The sequence below is a fragment of the Carlito syrichta genome, unplaced genomic scaffold (genome assembly GCF_000164805.1).
Source record: "Carlito syrichta isolate Samal-C Ts95f unplaced genomic scaffold, Tarsius_syrichta-2.0.1 Scaffold301894, whole genome shotgun sequence".
Lineage (NCBI taxonomy): Eukaryota > Metazoa > Chordata > Mammalia > Primates > Tarsiidae > Carlito > Carlito syrichta.
The window spans coordinates 68,978-88,513 of NW_007245990.1; the positions used below are offsets into that span (position 1 = coordinate 68,978).

A 19,536-nucleotide genomic window follows, 5' to 3' on the forward strand; every position below is an offset into this window, starting at 1 on the left:
CCCTAGCGACACAGGGAGGGGGCGGGCTTTCAGCCCGCCGCGCCTGCGCAGCCGCAGTGCAGCACCGGAGCGCCGCGGCCTGCGGGCGGAAGACCGAGGGACGTACAGGGGAGGGCGGGGCCGACAGACGCCGGTGCGCGCGTCTATTCCGAGGTTGTTCGCTCTTAGACGCCGTGGGCAACGTCGTACGCTACTTCCTGGGGTCGGTAGACAGTGCTTCCGGGTCGCGGTCATTTTGCTCCCGTATCTGGGCGACTCCAGGACGGCGGGTCGCCGTCCGCCCCCTCCCTTAGACCGCGGCCCCGTGCGTTCTCCTCCCTCCCTGCCACCCCGCGTCCCCGTCTGGGCCTTCTGCCCTTGGTCGCCTGGGCTCGCCGCGCCGTCGCCTGCCGCTGTCGTCGGGAGGTGGGTGAGGTGACGCAGAAGGCCCGTGCTTTTCACCGCTCGCCCCTCGCCCTCGCCGCCTGCACCTTCCGCCATTTCCTGCCTGCGCGGGGCTTCGGGCTACTGCGTGCGGGCTGCGGCGAGGCGGGGGCTCGTGTCTAGGGTGTGATCCGGGCGGGTCGCGGTGGGGGAGGAAAAGGCGCGGGGCTGTCGCTTAGCGGGGCGGCCTCAGGCCGAGGGGCCAGACCCGTTCTGGATTGTGGCACGAAGAGGCTCGGCATCTTGTTTGGGCCTCGCCGGTCTCCGCGATCTATGGGCTTTTTAGGAAGGTGCCCTTGCGGGAGTTCCTAATGAGTTTTTTTTTTAAGGGAAAAGTGGTTCCCCGGGCAGCACAGTGCCCCGTGGGTGCGGCGCACCTGCTTTGTCCCTTTCCCTGCGCCCCAGTGACGGCGAAGGGCGCGTCCTCCCGTGCGTGCCATGGACCTCGTCTTTACAGTGGGGATGGTCCTGGTCCGGTGTAGACGTCCTGCAGTTAGCTAATCCGTTGGTCTGTAAGCCCCTAGAGACGGGTGAAAACAAAAACCAATTAAAAAAATAAAAGCGTATATTCTTGGGATGTTACGCATAATTTTTTCCTTGGGAGGAAGGAGATTTGGAGAGTTCCAAGCTTGTTGTTGTCTTTGCACCGCAGGGAGAAAGTCTGACCTCTTTGTTCCTCCAGTTTATCGTTTAATACTGCTTTGTGGGCGGGCGGTATGTTTCCTGATGATTATCTCAATTTTTTTTTTTTTTTTGAGTTGGAGTCTGTGTTGCCCAGGCTGGAGAGCAGTGGCATGCTCACGGCCACCGCAGCCTCGACCTGCTGGGCTCAGGAGATCCTTCCGCCTCAGCCTTCCAAGTAGCTGGAACCACAAGCTCATGGCACCACGCCCCAGTAATTTTTTTATTTATTGTAGTGACTAGGTCTCGCCAGGTTGCCCAGGATGGTCTCAAACCGCTGGACTCAGGCAATGCTCCCACCTTTAACTCCCAGCACTTTGGGAGGTCGAGATGAGAGGATTGTTGAGCCTGGGGGTTCTAGACCAGCCTGGGCAACTTGGTGAGACCTCATCTCTACAATAAATCACAAAAAAACTAGCCCGGCGTGGTGGCCTGTGTCTGTAGTTCCAGCTACTTTGAAGGCTGAGGCGAAGGATTGCCTAAGCCCAGCAGGTTGAGGCTGTGGTGGCTGTGAGTGTGCTACTGCACTCCAGCCCGGGTGACGAGTGAGAGTCCAACTCAAAAAAAAAAAAAAAAAAAAAAAGGAAACCTAGAAATGACTTGATTTTTTTTTTCCTCTTCTATTTTGGGGAAGTATCCTAATCAATGGGCATAGATTTCTGAAGGGACCAAAACGTAGAATAATGTGAGATAAACTAGCATGGGAGGAAATAAGTCTATTTAATTGATTTTTAAAAATAACTTGATATTGCCAGCTGATAAATGCTTATAAAAGACAGAGTGAGACTCCAACTCAAAAACAGAAACAAACCACGGAACTTCACAGGAATAACTCGTTTCAAATTAATTAGGTCTGTTATTTTTTTTCATTTAGCTAACTATTTTGTTATGCCAAGTACTTAAGATGTGGGTGTTTCGTAAGCATTTGTTGACTGATGGCCGTGTAGACTAGTAGTTTTATTATGTCACACATCTTGATTTACTTTGACGTATCTCATGAGTTTCTAATAATTCATATAAATGTTTTTGATACAGGAGAGATGAATGGGAGGGCTGACTTTCGAGAGCCGAATGCAGAAGTTCCAAGACCAATTCCCCGTAATTATCTATTAAGTATTTATAATTTGAAGCACTTTCTGTGTAAAGGAAATTTCTCTGCCTTGAGTAGCGGTCACAGCTAGGCTGACTTTGTGGGTGTGTCACTTGACCCGTGTAGTTGCACTGGGCCCCACACTTGTTTAAGACTCTGTTGTAACAGGGTGCCTGAATGAAACGTAATTGTACACCTAACCCTTAACTGTACCCCACAAAACCATAATAAAAAATACTGATTAAAAAAAAAAAAAAAGATTCTGTTGTGCTATGTTGAAATGGTTCGTAATTATTCCTGCATTTCCACTATGCTCGGGCCCTATGTAGTCCGTTCTGACTAGCAGTAACTTCTGTTTTAAGTTCAAGTTTGTTAAAAGTTTAAAAGCCACATTACTTGTTTCATTACATGATTTAAAAAAAAATTGTTAATATTTTGTCTAAACTAATTTCTCAGATTGAGTTTTATTATAGGTGTTTTACTATTGTCCTCTTTTCTTTGGAAAAAGACATAGGGGCTGATTACATTCCAACAGAGGAAGAGAGGAGAGTCTTCGCCGAATGCAATGATGAGAGCTTCTGGTTCAGATGTGAGTTCAGATTTCTGATCAATGTAATTTTTACCTATTTGAACCTTAAATTATAATGATTCCATATAGAACAAATTGGCATAGTGTGGTTGCTGGTAAAGGAGGTTGGTTAAGAAGATATAAGAATTATACACATTTTCAAGTAATTATTTCCAGAGTTTTTTCCAAAACCATGAGGTAGTTTTGTTGGTGATAGTAATAGCTAACATTCACTGCATATACTTAGTTTATAGAAAAACAACCCAATAAGCTTGATAACTATTATTACCCTCACTTTTCAGATGAAGAAATTGAGGTTTGGAGATGTTAAATGAGATATCTAGTGTTACACAGGGGTAAGTCATGATGTCTGTACTTGAAGCCAGGTCTCTCTGAAACAGAAACTTGTGATTTTAAAGCCTCGCTATTATGTTTTATGTATTTATTTTCTTTGAGTCAGGGTCTCACTCTGTTGCCCAGGCTGGAGTGCAGTGGCACAATCACAGATCACCCTAACCCTAACTTGAACCATTACATAGTAAGAACAGGTTAGTTCCTATTTTATCATTATGAAATGTTATCATACTGTCAGCTCCTGATTTCTGAAGATAGAATTTATTTATCAAGATTTTATTTTTTAAATAGAGATTTTTTTTTGAAGCAATACATATAATATAATCTTAATTTTGAATGAAACCTTGGTATTGCTTTACTTGGTAAGATAGTTCTAACAAAAAAGCAGGATGGCTTTTTTTTAAATGGAAAACTTAAGCAGTTAAGGAGGATGTACATTTTCGTCAGCTAGCCTGGTATGTATGCTTGCAACATACAAGATGCTGTGCTTGGCAGATAGGCTTTAAGAAGCACAGTCCGGGCTGGGCTCAGTGGCTCAGCCTGTAATCCCAGCACTTTGGGAGGCTGAGATGAGTGGATTGCCTGAGTCTGTGGGTTCAAGACCCGCCCTGGCAACTTGGCGAGACCTTGTCTCTACAATAAATCAAAAATTAGCTGGGCATGGTAGTGCACGCCTGTAGTTGTGGCTACTTGGAAGACTGAGGTGGAAGGATTGCTGGAGCCTAGCAGGGTGAGACTGCGGTGGCTGAGAGCATGCCACTGCACTCCAGTCTGGGTGACAGAGTGAGACTCCAACTTAAAAAAAAAAAAGCAGTCTGTTGTGAAGTAGTTTTATGATGTGGTTGAGATAGCTACTGCGTGAGACACTTAGAGAAAGATTAAACGTGTAACTGAAATAAGAATTTTTTTAAAAGATAAAATTAATTGGAATTAATTAGCTAAAAAAGGCTTTATTAAGTAAGTGATATTTCCAACAACTAATAGGACTCAAGGTGAATGAAGAGAAACGGTGGAGGAGCTTTTTATTTTAAGATGAAAGGTACAGTGAATAGAGGCAGTCTGTAATCCCTAGATCTCTGTTAGAGGCTGAACTGATTGGAGCCTAGGACTTTCATTGAGGGTGCAGTGTAAAACAGCCTTAGCAATACACCGAGACCTTGTCTCTACAAAAAGTCAAAGTTTAGGTGTGGTGACTTGCCCCTGTAATCCCAGCAGTTTGAGAGGCCACTGCAGGAGGATTGCTTGAGCCTAGGAGTTTGAGAGTAGCCTGGGCAACACAGCGAGATCTCGTCTCTACAAAAATTCAGAAAATTAGCTGAGCTAGGTGACTTGCGCCTATAGTCCCAGTTATTGAGAAGGCTGGCTTGGGCCTAGGAGTTTGAGGCTGATGGCCACTGCAGCCTCAACCTACTGGGCTCAGGAGATCCTTCCACCTCAGACTTCCAAGTAGCTGGAACTATAGGCATGCTGCGCCACCATGGCCGGCTAATTTTTTGATGTATTGTACAGATGAGGTCTCGCCAAGTTGCCCAGACTGGTCTCGAACCTGTGGGCTCAGGCAGTCATCTCACCTTGGTCTCCCAGAGTGCTACGGTTATTGGTATGAGCCACTGCGCCTGGCCTATTTATTTTTAAATAATTGAAATAGAGATGAGGTCTTGCTGTGTTGCCCAGGCTGGTCTCATATTCCTGGGCTCAAGCAGTTCTCCCATCTTGACCTCCCAAAGTGGTGGGGTTACAGGCATGAACTACCATACCCTGCTGGATTTTTAAAAATTGGACTAAAAAAATGAAGGAAAGTTAAGAGTCAAGTAATAGTTTCAAGGTATTCAGCTTAGGAGACTGTAATTATGACATTATTGATTAAAAGGTTCAGTTAGAATGAGTTATTGTTTGAAGGATGAAATAAGTTTAGTTTGGACATTTTGAGTTCATGGTGCAATATTCTGTTGTGGATGATGTGTGAGCAACCAGCGATAGGAACAAAGGTATACATAAGAGATCAGGGTTTGTTGTGTACTTAAGAATCAAGTGTAAAGATACAAGCACAAAACTGGTACTAGTATCTGTCACACTATTAGTTGGGAATGATGGAATAAGTGGTGCGGCTTGGGTAGTACCATGAATAAGCAAGCAAGTGGTGGTCAAAGGACCAACAAAGAGAGCAGATAAGAAGACAGCGGGATCTCTGACAGAATCTATGCTATTTTATCTCACTCCCATATTCAGAGACTTACAGACATTTCAGGCTCCGCTAGAAAGAACCTGAGTGAGAATTCGGTGGTAATGCTACCTCCAGGTGAGAAGGATTGTTTGGGATGCATATTCATCATGAATCAAGAACTTGTAAAGATTTTGCATGGCTCATAGAATGAGAATAATTTCTCAGATAACTCAGGTGTACTGTGACAGCAGGTGTTTTTAATCTTTGAGGGTTGCGCAGAGTAGATAAAATAATCTCTCTTCAAGTCTTGGTGACACGGATTAAGAAAAAGACAAGTCTGTTGGGGTTTGGGAATGTTGTAATGTTGGACTTTGGGCTAAATAGCAACTAAGGTTACAGATTTCCATCTGGCTGATACATGTATGATATTGTACATGTTTGACATTTGGAACAGTTGTAGCAGCAATATTGTTAAAAATACATTAATGAGCAGCCATTCATAGGTAGGACACCTAACTTGTTAGTGGGATAGTAATTTATATGTATTAAAACAGGTAAGTTGCAGGTTGAAAAGTCAAAAGGCATGTAATAAGGACAGGCTGAAAGACAGTCTGTTAGTTTTATACCATGTCTAGATTGCTGGGAAATTACAGCAGGCAAAAATTTACTGTATTAATAAGTAGTGCTTGTCTCTTAAAACAGACATAACCTAGGTGTGGTGCATATTACAGCATCAGATATTAAAAACGTAGAATCTTGTTGTAACCAGATGATAAGAAATTCTACATGCAATTATCAGGAAAAGCTAATAGTCAAACACTAGGGAACTTTGTACTTTAACATTTGTATCTTCAAATAAGGTCTTCTATGCAGTATATGATGTTTACATATTTATATAAGTGAATAACGAAAACCATGTTACTTTGGAGAGCATCAGCTTGTGACTTACTAGAAAAATGATGAAAGCACTTAGGAATATATATTTAAAAACTTACTAAGATAATTTTTACATATTTTTTAGATCTGTTAAATATATTCATCCTTATTTAAAATTAGACTTGTTGCTCTAGGAACCATTCTCTTTCTGTAAGATGACATTGTTTCTATACTATTAGTCTTAAAACATAATTATGAAAGCATTCTAGTTGCTTAAAATTGGGCCCTATCCACTAACCCAGAACCAGTATGTCTGCCCAGACACACGGGTCATGAAAGGGTCTGTACATGAGTCCGTTCATGGTGTATTACATGTTAGCAGTGGTTCTCAGCCTCTGGAGTGACTGAAAAGGTGAATGAATTCATATTTGCATCAGTGGTAGATTTTGTTAATAGCTTCTGCATGTTTACTACTGATTTTTGAATGAGAGTCTGAGAGTGATGAGAGCCTGGACTTCGAAGCCCCACTGTCTAAAATCCAATCCCAACTCCTCACGTCTTTTTTTTTTTTCCTTTGAGTTGTAGTCTCACTCTGTTGCCCAGACTGGAGTGCAGTGGCATGTTCCCGGCTACCGCAGCCTCAATCTGCTGGGCTCTGGCGATCCTTCCACCTCAGCCTTCCAAGTAGTTGGAGCTACAGGCGCGCGCTACCACGCCCGGCTAATTTTTTGATTTATTGTAGAGATGAGGTCTCGCCAAGTTGCCCAGGCGGGTCTCGAACCCGCAGGCTCAGGCAGTCCGCTCACCTCAACCTCCCAAAGTGCAGGAATACAGGCTGAGCCACCTAGCCTAGCACATCTTTTTTTTTTAATTGGAGTCTCACTTCATTGCCCAGGCTGGAGTGCAGTGGCACACTCATGGCCACCCCAGCGTCGACTTGCTAGGTTCTGGCAATCCTTCCGCTTCAGCCTTCCAAGTAGCTGGAACTACAGGTGTGTGCTACGGCACCTGGCTAATTTTTAAAATTTATTGTAGAGATAAGGTCTCACCAAGTTGCCCGGGCTGGTCTCAAACCTGTGGGCTCAGGCAGTCTACTCACCTTGGCCTCCCAACACGCTGGGATTACAGGCCCAGCCATTGAGCCTCGCCTTTTCACATCTTAGCTGTGAGATTTGGGGCATATTTCTGTTGTCTTTGTGTGTCAGTTTCTGTATCTGTAGAATACAGAACTACCTAGCTCCTGGAATTGTTATGGTGATTAATTCAGTTAACTAACATAATTATATACATGTTTGTTCTCTTTATTAAGTGGCTGTTAGTGTTATTGTGGTTAATGAAATAAAAAATCTATTGAAAACAATTATAAATTTACAGTAGTGTTTTGCTTTTGTGAGGAGAGAGGAATTCAAGAAATTGTAGAGGTCCTTGTACATGGTATAGTTTGGGATCATGCCAATAATTCAGAATAGCATTATTGATTTCCCTAAAGAAACAGGCTACTTATCAGATTTTGGACTAGGAGTCCCATAATGCAGTGGCAAAGGCCACTGGCCTGGGAGTCAGGAGACTTGGGGTCTGATCTTAGCATTACCACAAACTAAACAACTGTGTTGCTTTGAGCATATGACTTTGTCCTTTCTGGGTATTGGTTTACTCTGTTGAGGATGAAGACTGGATAATCTTGGAAGCCCCTTTCAATTTGACCTTTTTTTTAAAGGGATTGCTCTCTTGCCCAGGCTGGAGTGCGGTGGCACAATCATAACTCACTGCAGCTTTGAACTATGGGCTCATGCAATCCTTTCGCCTCAGCCTTCCTGGCAGCTGGGCTATAGGCAGGCTTCACTGTGCCTACCTAATTGCCTGGCCTCAAGTTTACCATTGTCTTTTTCTGTGACATAAAATAGAATACGTGTGTTCGAGACCTTAGCCATTACCCTTCCGTGGCATGAGAAGTTAAGAAATTCGTGCAAAGATACTGTTGTGGGATGGCAGAACTAGAGCTACAATCTTGTTAGATGGTCACTCTCAGTGTTTGACAGGGAAATCTGTGTCCATTGCAGAGATAGCCACGATCTCAGGGCCTTTATCCTTATGTGATTGTTCACTATTTCAAGATGCAGTCTTTGAGCCATGCTGATGGAGAGAAATGATTGCACACTGCACTGATGCTATAATTACAAGGGATTTGTCCTTTTCATAACCTTAAACGATAATACATGAAGGCATTCTAACCAGCCAACATTAAAGAAACCATTTTTCCAGCAAAGGTAAAATCTGCTAGTAAGTAGGATAGCACAGATTCAAACCTTAGGGTTTGTAAAGCAGGTCTGATGGCCAAGCTAATTCCCCATTCCAAAGTTAATGAATTTTCATCATGAAATCACTGTTAATTCAAATGTCTTAATTACTGTGGGTCTCAAATTACTTGTGTGTAGTTTAGACCATAACATACTACAGCCCCTGCACCAAATTGGTTTTTGTACGTATGAGCCAAGAATTGTTTTTATTTTTAAAATAGTTAAAAAAAAATCAAAGGAAGAATATTTTTCATACATGTGAAAATAACGTGAAATTCATACTTTTGCATCTATAAACAAACTTCTATTGGAACACAGTTATGTTCAACTGTTTTTGGATTGTCTTTGGGTGCTTTTGTTTTAAAATAGCAGTTGAGTATTTGGGACAGAAACTGAGTGGCTAACAAAACCTAAAATATTTGCCATCTGGCTCTTTTTAGAGTATTTGCCCACCCCTGGTCTAGAACAACACTGTCTTGTGTGGTGGACACCAGCCACATGTAGCTATTTAAATTTAAAATAATTTACAATGAAAAGATACAAATCAAAATCATCAAAAGGAAAGGGAGTATGGGTAAGATCCAGGGGAAATCAGGTCCAGGCTTCCAAGAGTCCTCTCCCAGTGGAGTCACAAAGGACATGTTACAAAGCTACTTGTAACAAGATCAGACAACTGGTGTGAAGTGTTCTTTACCAGGGAAGCTTGTTAGAGACTCAGTGTCTGTGGTTTTTACTGGGGGCTGGTCAAGTAGGAACCCTCAACCTCACAGATACCAAAATTCTGGACTCCCAGAAGGAATGCAGGTGTTTGGCTAACTGTGTTTGAACAGACAGTGTGGGCACAGTGAACCTCATGTGTGTCAGTGTAGGGAACTATTTACCAGTCAGGTTCCCAGACCAAGTTGCTTATAAGGTTTGTCAGCCAAAAATCTAACTCCATCATTAAAAAAAATTCCCGTTAGACTGCTGGTGTACAGAATAGTGATTCATCTTTTTTTTAAAGTTAGGATCACCTTTGTGATAATGATGAGCATTTTGGACTTTTTCACTCTGCATTATGACCCTATATATGGATATAATATTTTCATATTGTTTTAAAGAGTTCATTGGTTTAAAAGAACATTAGTAGCCGGGCTCGGTGGCTCAGCCTGTAATCCCGCACCTTTGGGAGGCTGAGGTGAGTGGATTGCCTGAGCCCGCAGGTTCGAGACCCGCCTGGGCAGCGAAACCTCATCTCTACAATAAATCAAAAAATCAGCCGGGCGTGGTAGCACGTGCCTGTAATTCTGGCTACTTGGAAGGCTGAGGCAGAAGGATCGCCAGAGCCCAGCAGGTCGAGGCTGCGGTGGCCGGGAACGGCCACTGCACTCCAGTCTGGGTGACAGAGTGAGACTCCAACTCAAAAAAAAAAAAAAGAACATTAGTATTTAAATTATGTGCTTTTGTGTTCTTGCCCCAGCCACTGTCAAATACATTTTGTCTTTTAGTTTATACAGTGTAATACAGAGCTTAAAACTTGAGATCTGATATCAGACAGATTTCATTAGAATTTGGGACCTGCTGTGGAACTGTCTATATAGCCTTGAGCAAAGTGCTCTAACATCTCTAGGCTTCAGTTTCCTTTAAAAGGATGGTAATGATACTATCTACCTTATAGAAATAATGAGGATTTCAACTTGCCTTTAAAAAAAGAAATGTGGCCAGGTGTGGTGGCTCACACCTATAATGTCAGGACTTTGGGAGGGTGAGGTGAGAGGATTGCGTGAGCCCATGGGTTTGAGACCAGCTTGGGCAATTTGGTGAGTCCTCATCTCTACAATAAAAATTTAAAAATTAGCCAGACGTGGTACCTTGTGCCTGTAGTTCCAACTGTATGGAAGACTGAGGTGGAAGGATCACCTGAGCCCAGCAGATCAAGGCTGCAGTGGCCGTGAGTGTACCACTACACTCCAGCCTGGGCGACAGAGTGAGACTCCGACTCAAAAAAAGAGAAAGGAAGGAAAGAAGGAAGGAAACCAGCCAGGAAGGAAGCCAGCCAGCCAGCCAGCTGGCCGGCCGGCCAGCTGGCCGACTTCGGTGGCTCAGCCCGTAATCCCAGCACTTTGGTAGGTAGGCTGAGGCAAGTGGATTGTCTGATCCTGTGGGTTCGAGACCAGCCAGGGCAACTTGGTGAGACCTCATCTCTACAATAAATCAAAGATTAGCTGGGTATGGTAGCGTGTGCCTGTAGTTCAGCTACTTGGAAGGATCGCCAGAGCCCAGCAGGTCGAGGCTGGGGTGGCCGTGAGAGTGCCACTGCACTCCAGCCCAGGCGACAAAGTGAGACTCCAACTCAAAAAAAAGAGAAAGAAATGTGGTAACTAAATGAGGAAATACACATGAGGCACTTGGCATGGCTTCTAGAATTCAGTCATTACTCATTGGCTCTTATCTGTAATTTGCATCTTGTCTCTCCCTCATTGACTTTTTTTTTCTCCTTTCTCTAACTTTCAGAAGTAGCTTCTAGTCTTAGTTGATGATGTGACTGGCTATTTTGTACCTAAATCTAAATGGTTCTTAAATAATATTTTGTGACATCTTCTTAAATTTAAAATGCTCCTTTCATTTTTCCACTGACTGTATTCATACAGTACAGCTTTTAAAAATGGAAGTCTCTTACAGATCTTAGTCATGCAGTATACTTCCTAGATGATTTCATTGATATTCATTTATCTCCTAATGAACTCAAGACAAAATCTCTTTTGATGTTGACAAGCTCTTTTTTCTCCTATAGCTGTTCCTTTGGCTGCAACAAGTATGCTGATTACTCAAGGATTAATTAGTAAAGGTAAGTATTTAAACTTTGAATTTATTTAGTATTTTATATACCATGTTTTTTTGTGGTCGTTTAGTTAGAGCAAAGATAACGTATTGTATTAAATATCATTGGTGAGTTTCTCCAGTGTTAGAACAGTTTTGTCTCTTGGACCCTCTCCCTCTCCTCTGACTCAGATATATGACTTGAGAATTTGATGCCGTCCTGTGCTAGAACATTCTGAGCAGTAGAATTGCTCATTGCATTGACTTCATGAACTGTCTACCTGGTAATGGGAAAGTGTCCCAGTGAAGGGTGGCATTCCAGGCCTGTTCTTTTAATTAACTAGCCCCTCCAAAATGTGACTGTGATAGCAAATTTTAGCCTTTTCACATTAGCTGGATGACATGCAGTACTTACAGATAGTCTTGACACAACCAGTTGATCAAAGGATTTTGGGGGTTAAAAGTTTGTTTAAGGAGTACCCAAAGGATCTCTTTACGGTATACTACTATGACAAAAATCTTAAATATGGAAATAAGCTATATATGCATTTATATGTTCTTTAAGACGAAGGTGTTTTATAGATGGAGATTGGTTTTTTATTGTGGGGAAAAAATCCGCTTTAGTCATATTGCTTTGAAGGAAAAACTGGCATGGGGAGTTAGGAATGGAGAGGTTAGAGTGTCGTTGTTCAGCCTGTTTTATCTGTCTTAATCCAGTGTGCAGTTTAACTAATAATGACTGGAGCTGGGCATCGGGGCAGGGAGTTACTCAGAAGAAATTTAAGAGCTGCTCGTAACTCATTTGAGGAAACAAATCGACTTAAACACATGTTGAAACAAATAGAAAATTTAATGAAATACTTAATAAGGTACTCGACTGTGCAGTGGAGACTCGAAGAATTGTAGGGCTCCTATAATCAAGAAAAGATTCTTGAAAGAAGTGTATTTTGAAGGATGGGCAGGATTTAAAGAGAAGGAAGAATCTCTCAGAGAGGAGGAACTTGGTGATGAGAACAATAAGCATGACTCCTGGGGGGAACAGGCAGGGGACTGTTGAGGCCAGTGGCAGAATCATGTGGGAAGCACGACAGCTCCATGAAATAGCTCACAGGGAGCCTGGAGAGGTTCCGCTTGGATTAGGTTATGGGAGGAATATTAGAGACTCAGGAACTGGAGATGTGGGACAACTTGAGGGTGAAGACTGAGAGAGACTCTAGGAACATAATTCGAAATCCACCAGGACATTTTGTATTTAACCAGAATTCCTGGTGCTCTGTTCAGTGGTCCCTCAGTGTCTGGGAGGGTTGGTTCCAGGATTTCCGCAAGGGTACCAAACTCCATGGAAGCTCAGGCTCCTGTGTGAAATGACACAGCAAAGCGTACGTGCACATCTACCTGGATACTTTTCATCTGTCAATTACTTACAGTACCTAATACAATGTAAAGGCTGTGTGAATCATTATTGTACTGTGTTATGTAGGGATAATGACTAGAAAAAAGTCTGTACCTGTTCAGCACAGATGCACTTTATCCCCTGAATGTTTCAATCCGTGGTTGTTTGAATCCATGAATGCAGAGCCCACAGATATAGAGGGTTGATTGTGTGTGCTTTCATCCACAGCATGTCATGCTCAGCATGGGCTTAGCTGCCCCCTCTCTCTTTGTTCCTGGTCTATAAAACCATGCAAACGTGCTCAGGTCTATTCTAACTTGAGAACATAAAAAGGAAAAATCCTCCCTTATTTGCCTTTCCAGCTGCTCCCAGCTGCCTTGTGTTGGAAGCCAGACTTCCTGGGTGGGCACTTCACTTTTTACTACTCTGATCTATTGCATTCAGTGTTGTACACTGTCTCCATATGTTCTCCTAATAGCTGAGCTTTGTGAAAGGTGACCAACACAGCCTCCTTGTTGCGTAAATATGGCGGACAGTTTCTGTTCTGACCAGCGTTACTCAGTCTGAGCCAGTTCTTCTTGGAATGTTCTTTTTCCTGGCTCCGTGAAGGCCCATCCTCAGTATTCTCCTGCTTGGGCAGCTCCTCAGTCGTTTTGAGTGTTTTCAAGTGTGTGCTATATACTGCATGTACTTTTTTTTTGATACATAGCGCTAAAAGACAAAAACTCATGACTCTTGGTGCTTGCATTCTTGTCTGGGTTTCCTTTGTCCACTTGTCCCAGAAATGCTGGTGTTGCCATATTCTGGATACTTCCACATGGATGGCCTTCTACAGGCTTCTTCAATGGAACTCATCATTTTCCACAAAGCCAGTTCCCCCTTTTCTTCCTGTGACTGGATGGCATCACTGCCATCTAGGAAACAGAGACACCATCCTTCACTTCTGTTTCTCGTTAGCTTTGTGCAGCCATTGTTTTCTGTCCCAGCACTTGAATGTCTCTCTGGACTGTCTGTCTCCTTCTCTACTGTCACTACCATTAGTGTGACCCTGTGTCGAGTGTTGTTGCTTTCAGCAAGTCTGTTTGCCTCCATTCTGGTTACTTAGGAAAACAGGCCACTTCTAGCACTGACAGAGGGGATGCATCATGCATGAAGTAGATGCTCAGATATCTGAGTGGATGTACAGCAGCCACACTATACTGTTTGTCAGCTGTAAACGCCTTGGCGGTAAAGAGAATGTCTTGTTTACTGTTACATCCCTGCTTCCATATGTATGTTGCCTTTGTATTGTAAGTGGTCAATAACTAATCGAGTGAATGACTTTTTTTTGAGTTTTTTTTTTTTTGAGTTGGATTCTCACTCTGTCGCCCAGACTGGAGTGCAGTGCACGTTCCTGGCCACCGCAGCCTTGACCTGCTAGGCTCCGGCGATCCTTCCGCCTTAGCCTTCCAAGTAACTGGAACTACAGGCGTGCGCTACCATGCCCTGCTAATTTTTTTGATTTATTGTAGAGATGAGGTCTCGCCAAGTTGCCCGGGTGGGTCTCGAACCCGTGGGCTTAGGCAATCCACTCACCTCAGCCTCCCAAAACGCAGGATTCCAGGCTGAGCCACCGAGCCCGACTGAACAGCTTTTTAATGTATGGATATAGGTATCTGAACATCCTTTTTCTTTTGCTTACTATCTGTGATATAAATGAGGGAACAGCACAGATGAGTTCTGTTGTACTTGACACTGAAGTATTCTTTTGTGTGGGTTACTTCAACATTGTTGGATACATCCAGTGGTATGGTGGAACTGGCTTGTCCTGGCTCCTGAGAACTGATTGGTACATTTTTAGGAATTTGGTGAGCTGGTTTTTAAACCATTTGCTTTACACCTTGGAAATGGACAGGCATTAAAATCAGAGGTTTGTACATGATAGCTGTTTTGCCAGCACACCTGGGTTCATCCACATTGCTGCAGGGAGTTGTGGGTTCTGTCTTACGGATATTCTCATTGCCATGTCATTTTCTTCTGAGTGAAGGCACCCCAGTTCATCTGTCCTTCTGTATGTTGGCAGGTGGTGGTTTCTAATTTTGACATTTACAGTTTAGTTCTGCGATGAACACAGTGTCTCTTGGTAGACATTTTACTGGGTCACCGATTGTTTATGTGTCTATTCAGCTTTAGTAGATACTGCCAAATATTTGTACCAGTTTATACGTCTGCATTCTTCCCAGTACTAGGTATTTTTGTGTCTTGTGTCTTAACCTTTGTGATGAGTGAACAGTTATGTGTTTTAATTGCATCTCCCTGAGATGATGGCGTTGAGGACCTTTTGTTGATGCCGCAAAATGCATCATTTTTTGTGACGTGCCATTCAGATTTGTTGTTCACTTCTCATTGGCTTGTTTCTCTCCTTTGGAATTTGTGAGAGTTCTCTATTTTGGAAGTGAGTCTTTGTCAGTTACGTCACTTGTGATTCTTTGTTCCCACTCTTTTTGTTTTGTTTCGTTTTGTTTTTGAGTTGGAGTCTGACTCTGTAGCCCAGACTGGAGTGCAGTGGCCGCTCCTGGCCACTGCAGCCTCGATCTGCTGGGCTCCGGCGATCCTTCTGCCTTAGCCTTCCAGGTAGCTGGAATTACAGGCGCGCACTACCGCGCCCAGCTGATTTTTGATTTATTGTAGAGGTGAGGTCTCGCCAAGTTGCCCAGGCGGGTCTCGAACCCGCGGGCTCGGGCAATCCACTCACCTCAGCCTCCCAAGGCGCGGGATTACAGGCTGAGCCACCGAGCCCGGCTTCCTTGTTCCCACTCTGTTCACTTGTAGTTCTTACTGTTGGTAGAGCCCAGCTTGTTAGATTTCTTCTTCCTGATGAGTGTTTTTTGTGGATCTTCTCAGGGCACAAAGATGGCCTCTGATGCTTTCTTCTATAAGCTCTTTAAATCTTCCTTATTTACATTTTGAAGCCATCTGGAATTGTTCTTGAGTGTTGTATGAGGTGGGATCAAGGAACATTCCCCCTTATGGATATGTACTGACTCGTCACTCTATTTTGAAAGGACTGTCATGAGTGTTACCTTTGTTGTAAATCAGATTTCTGGACTTTGCTAATTCTGGTCAGTTTGCCTGCTCCTAACACCAGCCTGCCTTAATTACTGTAGCTTTAGTACACAGGGCTTGCTCTCTAGAGGTTGTCAGTTCTCCAGAATTCTTAACTATTTTGGCCCTATGTGTTTCCATGTGATTTTTAGAATAAGTTTTTCAATTTTTGCAAAGACTTTGGTTTTAACTGAGATGGCATTGCATTTATAAGTGAATTTATGGAGCATTACCTTTGCTAACAGTATTTAGTCTTTTTAATTCATGTACATGGTATGTTTCTTCATTTCTTTGGCTTTTATTTCTCTCAGTAAGTTTTGTCGTTTTTCAGTGTAGAGATCTTTCATGAGATTTGTTCCTGGGTTTTGGATTTTTTTTTTTTTTGGTGCTATTAATTAATTGTATCTTTTAAAAAGTGGTATTTTGTTTGTTTATTGTTGGTATATAGAAACACTTTTTTTTTTTTTTGAATTGGAGTCTTAACTCTGTCGCCCAGACTGGAGTGCAGTGGCCGCTCCTGGCCACTGCAGCCTCGACCTGCTGGTCTCCGGCGATCCTTCCGCCTCAGCCTTCTGAGTAGCCAGAATTACAGGCGTGCGCTACCATGCCCGGCTAATTATTTGATTTATTGTAGAGATGAGGTCTCGCCAAGTTGCCCAGGCGGGTTTTGAACCCGTGGCCTCAGGCGACCCACTCACCTCAGCCTCCCAAAGCGTGGGATTACAGGCTGAGCCACCGAGCCCAGCCCACTTTTTCTTTTGTATATTAATCTTGTATCAAGTATATGTCTTCTCTTCCTCTTCTCTTCCTCTTCTCTTCTCTTTTCTTGTCGGAGTCTCACTCCGCTGCCCAGGCTGGAAGGCAGTGGCATGCTCATAGCCACCCGGGCATCAACCTGCTGAGCTCTGGCGATCTTTCTGCCTCAGCCTTCCAAGTAGCTGGAACTATAGGCATGCACTACCACACCTGGCTAATTTTTGATTTATTGTAGAGATGCGATCTTGCCAAGTTGCCTGGGCAGGTCTTGAGCCCACTGGCTCAGACAATCCACTTGCCTTGTCCTCCCAAAGTGCTGGAATTACAGGCTGAGCCACTAGGCCCTGCCCTACCTCGGCCTGTGAAGTACTGAGATTACAGGTGTGAGAGCCACTGCACCTGGCCTTCAAGTAATCTTTCTAAATTCACTTATTCTAAGTTTGTGGAGTCTTTTGGATTTTCTTTATTTCTCTTGCTATGGAATTTACTTGACTCTCCAGTTCTCTAGGGTCACAAAAAGAGTTTATGTCAGGCAACTTGGTGAGATCTCATCTCTACAATAAATAAAAAAAATCAACTGGGCGTGGTAGCACACGCCTGTAATTCCGGCTACTTGGAAGGCTGAGGCGAAAGGATCGCCGGAGCCCAGTAGGTCGAGGCTGCGGTGGCCGGGAGCGGCCACTGCACTTCAGTCTGGGTGACAGAGTGAGACTCCAACTCAGGGGTCCTCAAACTTTTAAAACAGGGGGCCAGTTCACTGTCCCTCAGATCGTTGGAGGGGAGGACTATAGTTTTTAAAAAAAAAAAAAAGGAATTTGTTCAAAGTTTTTTTTTTTTTAAACTATAGTCCTCCCCTCCAACGGTCTGAGGGACAGTGAACTGGCCCCCTGTTTTAAAAGTTTGAGGACCTCTGCTCCAACTCAAAAAAAAAAAAAAAAAGAGTTTATGTCAGATAATATTTAAAGATTGTCTGTACTGATTTTTTTTTTCTCTCTAGCAGTGTTGCTCAGAAATACCTTAACTCTTTTCTTTAGGAATACTTTCAAGTCATCCCAAATATGGTTCCATCCCTAAACTTATATGTAAGTATGAACAACACTATAATTTTTTAAACTATTTTCTACTTTAAAAAGATCATTAGTTTTTATCAAATGTTTTATCATGTCTCATTCATTAGTTAATGTTGTTCTATGCTCTGACAAATCTGTTTAAGCCTTTTATTAAATGGGCTACTTGGATACTGTTAGCATCAAAATCATTAGTTACTTGAAAGAGGCATTTTAAAAATTCCCCACAATGTAATGGAACTGTTAATTTGAAATTCATTTTATAAAGATACAGTATTAGAAATAAATTCTTGGTCTGACTATAGGGAAATAAAGTTGTGCAGATATTCTGATTAATCAAATATAATGTATATTTAAAATTAAGCTTCATTTTAGAAGGCTCTTTAATTTACATTTTAAAATGTAAACAGGCATAACCTTATTACATTTTGCAATACGGCTAATAAAAAGATGCTAAATTGTTCTTTAAAGAAGCACCTGAGACTTTCATAAGTCTTTGCAGGTTAGTCTCTCTCATATCGGAAACAGACACATGATGCAGTAATTGTCACATTTAGATTATGCTGTGTAATTTATTACTTTAACAGAGTTGTTGCTCTTAATTTTAGTTTTAAAACAATCTTGTGAAATTCGATGGGCAAATGATTCCCCGTTTTACTGAAAAATAAGTGGTCTGAATTTCTGCGGCCAGGCTGGAAGCAGAATTGAGGTTTAGACCCTTACCCATCCCTCCTTCCAGTATGCTGTAACCACGTCTTTCCTGTGCATGTTAATCATATAGTGACTAGAATTGATTCATAGCAGCTTTATTTTGGCTTGTTTTATTTTAGGAAAATGAATTATATCCATAGAATATGTCTATAAATGCTTATTCAAATTGTGGCACTTGGACCATTATTTTAGGAAATCTCAGTCTTTCTAAACCAAAGACATATTTAGGATCATGATTTTTAAGAGAAAGTTCTTTAGAAAAGATGTTTGTCTAAAAGGCATGTCCAGTCACACTTTTTGTTTGATTTTACAAATAAGTTGCTTGTATCATGGGATACTTTGCTGGAAAGCTTTCTTACGTGAAGACTTGCCAAGAGAAATTCAAGAATCTGGAAAACTCCCCCCTTGGAGAAGCCTTGCGGTCAGGACAGGCACGACGAACCTCGCCACCTGGGTAGGTAGGCCAGATTGTGGTATTTAAGTAAGATGTTTAATTTTTAACAAACAACTAGATACTCCTGTAGTTCAGAGCACGAAGCACTGCCTGATAGACTGCCATTTGCTGTAGGCTGAAGGTAGTTTGCTTTACAAAGTGAGCAGGACTTGGCTACCATTATTTTAATATAGAATCACATACTATTGGGAGTACATGTCTCAGAATAAAGGATTTCATCGTAATTCAATTAGGCAAACACTTTTGGTTACTGTATTTTACTGTTTTGAATTTTCAAATTGACATCAATTCCATCTCAACAGATTTCAGTTTTTCATTTTAATCCTTCAAATAAATAAAAGAGAATATGAATTGAAGTAGTATGGGAGTGAATTGAAGAAAACACTTACCTAATTTTTTTGAGATTGTTTGTTTTGATAACCTGGATTCATATTAGCAATAGTAGTTAATTCTTGATTAAATAATTTCTGGAGTGAACTGGCACCTGAATACATTTTCTTTTTTTTTTTTTTTTTTTTGAGGAGTTGGAGTCTCACTCTGTCGCCCAGAGTGCAGTGTCACGCTTATTGTCACCCCAGTGTCAACCTGCTGGGCTCCGGCGATCCTTTCGCCTCAGCTTTCCAAGTAGCCAGAACTACAAGCGCGTGCTATCATGCCTGGCTAAGTTTTTGATTTATTGTAGAGACAGAGTCTCACCATATTGCCCAGACTGGTCTCGAACCTGTGGGCTCAGGCAACCTCTCACCTCGGCCTCCCCAAGTGCTGTACTGAATACATTTCTAATATAAACTGGTGTGAATGTTTTGGATAGCATCTTGT

The 19,536-nt window shown here is 42.5% G+C and overlaps 1 protein-coding gene across 6 annotated transcripts in view; it reads left to right on the forward strand.

The window, feature by feature from the left end:
• The first annotated feature begins 218 nt into the window (after window positions 1-218).
• OCIAD1 (OCIA domain containing 1) overlaps window positions 219-19,536 on the forward strand; it is a 28,755-nt gene continuing 9,437 nt past the window's right edge. For 5 of the 6 annotated variants that reach the window (XM_008055619.2, XM_008055617.2, XM_008055618.2 and 2 more), the window contains exons 1-6: window positions 277-405; window positions 2,140-2,202; window positions 2,703-2,783; window positions 11,227-11,280; window positions 17,520-17,567; window positions 18,582-18,717. In XM_008055619.2, coding sequence (XP_008053810.1) covers window positions 2,145-2,202; window positions 2,703-2,783; window positions 11,227-11,280; window positions 17,520-17,567; window positions 18,582-18,717 — 377 coding nt within the window. In that variant the 5' untranslated portion in view covers window positions 277-405; window positions 2,140-2,144. Of the gene's footprint in view, window positions 410-2,139; window positions 2,203-2,702; window positions 2,784-11,226; window positions 11,281-17,519; window positions 17,568-18,581; window positions 18,718-19,536 lie in introns of all 6 variants that reach the window. The other variant, XM_021711174.1, reaches the window with a different exon arrangement.